Source organism: Piliocolobus tephrosceles, chromosome 4 (assembly GCF_002776525.5).
Source record: "Piliocolobus tephrosceles isolate RC106 chromosome 4, ASM277652v3, whole genome shotgun sequence".
Classification (NCBI taxonomy): Eukaryota; Metazoa; Chordata; class Mammalia; order Primates; family Cercopithecidae; genus Piliocolobus; species Piliocolobus tephrosceles.
The window spans coordinates 87,547,908-87,555,129 of NC_045437.1; the positions used below are offsets into that span (position 1 = coordinate 87,547,908).

The 7,222-nt window shown below is 33.0% G+C and overlaps 1 protein-coding gene across 1 annotated transcript in view; it reads left to right on the forward strand.

The window, feature by feature from the left end:
• Positions 1–7,222, forward strand: part of ADGRV1 (adhesion G protein-coupled receptor V1) — a 614,529-nt gene that overhangs the window by 144,461 nt on the left and 462,846 nt on the right. Inside the window, exons 35-38 of the mRNA XM_023215075.2 lie at positions 3,790–3,920; positions 4,506–4,605; positions 5,544–5,723; positions 6,375–6,538. Coding sequence (XP_023070843.1) covers positions 3,790–3,920; positions 4,506–4,605; positions 5,544–5,723; positions 6,375–6,538 — 575 coding nt within the window. The remainder of the gene's footprint in view (positions 1–3,789; positions 3,921–4,505; positions 4,606–5,543; positions 5,724–6,374; positions 6,539–7,222) is intronic.

Genomic DNA, 7,222 nt, shown 5'->3' on the forward strand with positions numbered 1-7,222 from the left:
AGGTGTTATGGTTAAACATCTGCTTTAGCATTTCAATCTAAAACACCAAATTGCTTTTATTGCAGGTATGAGTGCTCCCTAGATTTTTTACATTTCCTATGTAAAAGTTGGGGTCAATTTCTATTTTTTACTTAATTTTACTCTTCATTCCTAAGCCTTTTCCTGGAATATAAATTATTTTTTTCAAAAACATGTTAAGCCACAATAGTTCTGTATTTTATGTATGCTTTATATTACCATGAAAATTGCACAGAGAAATGTGTATGTATCATGATGAGTTTATGAAAGTGAATTAATGAAAACATCATGGTGATTCTTCAGAGATAACTGCTAAACCAATGGGGTAAAAATAACCTTGCCATGTGAGCTTTTAACAGTGTTAACATTGCTTTTGGCCTAGTGTTGGAGTTTCATTTATGTGATTAGATTTAAAATGTGGACTATGCTGAACTTCTGGCTCTAGAATGCATTTTTGATTCATGGGGAGGATTTGCCTTAGTCTCTAACAATGTATTGAATTCTGTAGAATCCTATTTCTACATTTTGTCCTAATGCAATTGGAGAGCTGCCCAGTGATAAATATTACTTTCTTTCAAATGTAATGGACAGAATTTAGAAATATAGGACAATGGATTTTACTGTGGTTGCACACTGGGTATAAATGGGCTCTTTATAAATCTGTGCTAGATGTTTCTCTCCGTCACCCAATTCAGCAGCATCATAATCATCCTGTCACATTCGATGGATTTTAAATTTTTTCTTTTCTTAGGGACAGCATGAATCTTTTTTATACAAAGATTTGAACAAGAAATGTGATTCTTTAAAGAAATATATAGAACTGCTATATTGGAAATATTCAACTTTTTCTTAACTCTTCGTATTGACAGTCTGTGCTTCCCATTATTCATATTCCTATAATTGTTTTAACCCATTTTCTTTTTTATTGTAGAGGGCAATTTGGATAGTATACATATGTTGTGTATACATGTATCTATTAAAATATATTTTCTGTATTTTGGTTTTCCATTATTTTTATGTACATTGTAGTTGGTGTTTATCTTTGTAAAAAGAATTCAGGCCTTGAAAATAAGTGCCTAAAACACTTAGGATTATTAAAATACATTCTTCATTCATATTCTTTATCTGCATTAGGTTAGTCCTAGACACTATCTGACAGATCTGCTTTAGAGTTGAAATGTGTCACTAACTTTTGGTAAACTCTGTGGATTTCATATCAAGGTGATCTTCCGGTTTTGTAGTCAGACACTTGGTTAGGTAAGGGCTCTTCTGGCTTTCATCTTGGGTGAAAACTAGAAGGCTGTTTGCTGTTTAGTATCTAGTAAAGTCTTTGTCATCTAAGAATTATACTCTCTCTTAAGACATTTCTTCTTTTCCCTTAAATTTGGAAGACTAAGTACTTATTTTTAAGTTTTTCTGTTTTCCTGTGACTGTTTGACTTTTCACCCTGGCAGAAGGTATCTTTCTGAAATGTCCAGTCATTTTTTTCCAGGAGACATTTTAAATGGACCTGGCTCCTGGAAGTCTGCAATAAAGAGACAGAATCAATACCTCCCTTTTGATTATTGCTTAGAAAAAATTTCACACTATTCTTGCCGTTGACTTGATACATTTTCACTAGGCTTACAAGATTATGTGTTTAAGAAATATTTTATCTTTTATTTATATGTGCTTCTCTATGTGTGTGTGGGTGCGCATGTGTTTGTGTGTATGTGTGTTTGTGTGTGTTTGTGTGTGTCATGCTTCAAAATATATTTTTGCAGTATTTTCTTGCAGGTTACTTTCATGGTAACTTTTTAACTTTTCAGAGGAGATATTGATGAAGTAGTATTAGACTTTGAGTGTTTTTACGTGTAGTAAGTTTGAACATTTTACTTTCTTTGCTCCTAAGCATTTTATTTTTACTTTTACCTAAAAGTGATGTATTTATTCCCAAATCTCTGTGTGTAAACTTGCAACTGCAATTTTATTATTGTGATTATAGGTTACCCTTCAACATGGAAATTTTTTGACCTGCATTTTGTTTTCTTGCCATACGTGTTCTCTTTGCACTTTAGTACTTCATTAAACTTCCATAATTTTCTTTTTGAACCATTAACAACTTTTGTGATTTGAAAAGTTTGAAAACCACAACTCTTACGGAAGAGTCACCAGACAACACTGTAGGTGAAATAGCTTAATAATTTCAAGGATTTTTCTATGCTCTTTGGGAATAAATTTTTGTTTTTCAGTATTCCAAACTTGCTCTATAGGAAATTTTATATATTGTACAATAGACACCAGAGTTTCATAGTAGTGTCTGTATTTTGTTCACAAGTTTTACAAATGCAAAATTTTTAAATGGTATGTTAGCAATGGCTGACTATACACAGTCTTTCAGTTTCATCCCAATCTTTGGACAATCTGATCTGGAAATTCCTGTGTTTTTAAAAGATCAATCTAAGACATAGTCTACTAATGTAATGGTAACTAAGGTTTTTTGTATTGACACACTTAAAATGTGTTTTAAAAAGTCTTTCTAATGCTTTTATTTATATTATCCACTCTCCTTTAAATGTTCATTTTGTTAAAATTGTGTTTAAATTTAGTAAGAAAAATTTATTTTATGTTTTTAAATTGAAATTAAGATAGTTTCTAAATTAATTAATTCATGATATTTTAAGAAACCTTCCTATAAGAAATATTTGTTTAGTTGTCTTCAGAAATAAAAAACGTGGCAGTTTAAAAAATACTTGAAAGCAGTATTTAAATTTTATTGCTTTATAAAATTTAAAAAGTGTTTGAAGATATTACTTATATACACAAAAGTTACTTGGATAACTAACTGAACTAAACTAACTAAAAGTGACATTTTTAGTGAATGTGATTTTTAACTATATGTCTATGCTATACAATTTGATTAAGGATGTTGTCTTCTCAATCTTTTAAAACATCATTCTATCTTTGCATAATAATAATTTTTTTAGTGATATAGTTCATTGGTATTTCTTAACTGTGTTCATCATCCTATAAATCTAATGAATTGAGCATATTTTCAACAAGTCATATGGCCATTAGCACACTCCCTAACAGCTTACTTTATGCTTTTAGCAATTTGAAAGACATGTTATGATTTTCTTCACTTTTGTAAAGTATTATATAGGGATAAAAGCCAGGAATAGAAAAGATCTAAAATATCTCCATCATCCAGGAATGATAACTGTAACTTTGGCGAAGTTACAGATGTTGATGTACAGATTTGACACCTTTCCTTTGTATTTCTTTTTATAAAACAAAATCATTGGTGGTAATATGTAAGTTACAACTATAGAAATGTGATTTTCAGGTATTTGCAAGCATTTTTATGCATGCATTGTGTAAAATCACATTGCATATCAGTGTAAGGAATTTGTGCCCTTTTGAAAAGTGAAGGAAGAATTTACTTGTGTTATTACCATGAGGACTTTATTATTTTCTTTAATTTACAGAACACTTATGTTCTGTTGCATGTTTTGGAGTGTATAAAAGTTTGTGTTTCCCATTTTAGCATGTACTTTTGTAACTTTTACATGTTGAGTTTCCTGAAGTTCTACTAAATGGAAGTATTTAGAAGTGGGATAATAAACAGTAAGCATGTGTAAAACTTCTAGAAAATTCAAAACAGAACAGCTTTGTAATGTTCATGGGAAAGATGCTGTAATAATTGCATGCTTGGGGTTTGGGTTTTGTTGAGTTCAAATGTGAAGTTTATTTTCCATTAAGCATGTATCAATTTACACATTTTACTTGTAGGAGAAATTTTGCAATTCCATGTGATAAGAACTTCCCCTGGTCGAGGAAATGTTACTGTTAACTGGAAAATTATTGGGCAAAATCTAGAACTCAATTTTGCTAACTTCAGTGGACAACTCTTCTTTCCTGAGGTAATACTGCAGAGAAAAGTCAACCACAAGTAACTAGAAAGAATGGTGTATTTTGAGGAAAATGGGATAGAAAAGCAGCACTATTGTAGTTATTATCTTTCTCTCTTCTCCAGACCTACATGCTGTGAAGTCTTTGACGATATATTTAATTGTTTTTATCTTCCTTCCCATTGCCTCAATATTAAGCCAAGCCGATATTACCTTCTGCCTTGAGTAGTACATTGAACTTCTAATGACTAGTGTCCCTGCAGCACTTGTCTTCTTTTCTCTGCTCCAGTTTTTTCTATTCACCATTGTTGTAGAAACCTCCCCAACTTTGTGCTTTGAGATTTCCGGTAGTGCCACATTGCTCAATGAAAAATATTTACATTCATTAGCTCAGCATTCAAGATCTTCCACAATTAGCCCCTGTCTGCTTGGAGCTTACATTCCCATGAGTCAGTGGCTTTTATTTATTTATTTTTAAGCCACAGAACTTTTGTTTAAATGAAAATATGTTTGGCTGCATGATTTATAATAAAAATAAGGCAGGAGATAGCTCATTCAATAACGATAGAGGGATTGATTTCTTTTTGTATGACATAGGGGTTGTTGAATACAACATTGTTTGTGCATTTGTTGGATGACAACATTCCTGAGGAGAAAGAAGTATACCAAGTCATTCTGTATGATGTCAGGACACAAGGTAATTCAGAATTTAATTTTAATTTTTTTTGGTATATTCTTTTCATAAAAGAAAGAAAATTGTTGTTATCTCTGTATTTAACAATTAGATGCATACCAATTTTTAAAATGTGACTTTATTATGTGTCCCCTAGAAATGTTAGATCCAAAAAACATTAGCATCATATGGGAATACTTATCTTTATGGACTAGAGAAAAAAGCCCTGAAACATTTTGCTAAATGGTTACTTACAGAATAAAATTCATTTCCAAAGGTAGAATTTTTTTGAAATTAATTTGAGACTTACAGGCCAATTTGAATTTTGGACCAATTATATGGATAATTCAAAATTTAGTCTTCCTTTTTTTTTTTTTTTTTTTTTTTTTTTTTGTGACAGGGTCTCGCTCTGTCGCCAGACTGGAGTGCAGTGGCGCAATCTCGGTTCACTGCAGTCTCTGCCTCCTGGGTTCAAGCAATTCTCCTGCCTCAGTCTCCCAAGTAGCTGGGACTACAGGCGTGCACCACCATGCCCAGCTAATTTTTGTATTTTAGTAGACAGGGTTTTACCATGTTGGCCAGGATGGTCTCAATCTCTTGATCTCGTGATCAGCCTGCCTCAGCCTCCCAAAGTGCTGGGATTACAGGTGTGAGCCACCACACCCAGCCCAAATTGAGTGATTTTTAAGCAAATTATCTGGGTACCTTCCTCAATTTCTACTCAGTTTCTGTGATTCTGATAACCAATATAAACTAATAATGACAGTAGTACGTGAAGTGAAGAAATTCATGATCTTCCACCTGAAAGAAAAATGGAATGTGGCTTTTGTTAACCTGAAGATTTGTTAGAGAAGTAAATAGAACACTTTTGATTACCTTAATGTTTCAGAGAGTGAGGTTATATTTCCAGTGATTAAAAGCTAATGCCAAATCACTGGTAGATTCCTCCCTGATATTTTTAGGAGTTCCACCAGCAGGAATCGCCCTGCTTGATGCTCAAGGATATGCAGCTGTCCTCACAGTAGAAGCCAGTGATGAACCACATGGAGTTTTAAATTTTGCTCTTCCATCAAGATTTGTGTTACTACAAGAGGCTAACATAACAATTCAGCTTTTCATCAACAGAGAATTTGGATCTCTAGGTTTGTGTTACTCTAGAATGAATGGGTTTTCCAGGCAGGTGCTTATTAACATTCTACTTGTGTGGATGAAAGCCATTGCTAAAATAAATCAGTGATAAGAGAAAATTAATGTTTTTTCAGTCAGGACAGAACATTATAACTTCCTTATTTTTGAAAAGATTAAATGAATTTTCTGTTTTCACAGAAATGCTGTGTAATTAACAAATATAACATTTCAGCAGCATACAGTAATTTAGGCTGTCTGTGGGTCTACTAATCTATGCTGGGCTTGGTCATGGGTGGCTGTATTCCATATGTCTGTCATTCTTCTCCTGGAACCAGTGGTAGCACAAAAGACCAAGTGAAAATGTGTAAGGCCCCCTGAGGTCTAGGGTTAGAACCAGCATATCATCATTTTTACCTTGTTCTGTTAGCCAAAACAAGTCACATATCCAAATGCAAAGTCTAGAGGCAGGGAAATATGCTTTTCCCACAGTGAGACACCTGTGAGCCATCACATGGTAAAGATTATGGATATAGGAAGGGGTGAGGAATTGGGAACAGTAATACTAGCTACTGAAGGTGCTTTTAGGAAAGGCAAAAAATCCACAATGGGACATTATTGTAAACGTTTAGGGAATTATGAAACATTTTTCCAACCTATTCAATTAGGAGCTATCAATGTCACATATACCACGGTTCCTGGAATGCTGAGTCTGAAGAGCCAAACAGTAGGAAACCTAGCAGAGCCAGAAGTTGATTTTGTCCCTGTCATTGGCTTTCTGATATTAGAAGAAGGGGAAACAGCAGCAGCCATCAACATTACCATTCTTGAGGTAAAACTCCTATTTTTTTCCTTACTATTGTATTAAACCTGAAGTAACTACATAGAAGGTAGAAATTGATGGAAGAGTCTATAACATATAAGTAGTAACATTTAGTAAGACACTTCTAGTAACTTTGCATTTTAAGACATCAAGTTTCGTGAAAACTAAGTCTACCTGAGTTTTTTTCTATTTGTAAAAAAAAAAAAAAAATACTCTGACTTTAATATCAGGTTTGGATACTCTACAATTATAATACTAGAAACTTAGTGAATTCTTTTCTGCTTGGTTCCCCTTGCTGGTACCTTTAAATCATCTTATTCCTTTTCTTGATTTCATTGTTATTGTTCGTTTGTTTTTTAATCATACGGGGGTTTCTGTTATTTAGATCGACTGGCCTGCTGTTATGTATTTTATTATAGACATACCCATGATAAAGAATTTTCTTAGGGTAGTCCCCTTTAAGATGTCATAGACCTATGAGGTTTCAAGGAGTATTTTGATTACTCCATAGAATTCTTTGGACCAGAAAATACATGTATGTATGTCAGAATCTTTGTTGGTAGTAGGACCATTTAAATTAGAGATAGGGAGAGACTCACTAGAGGCAGATGGCACAATATGCAATTATGATTATGTTAAGCTTAACATAATCATTAGTGATTGAAATTGTATTTTAAATAATTTTTCACATTG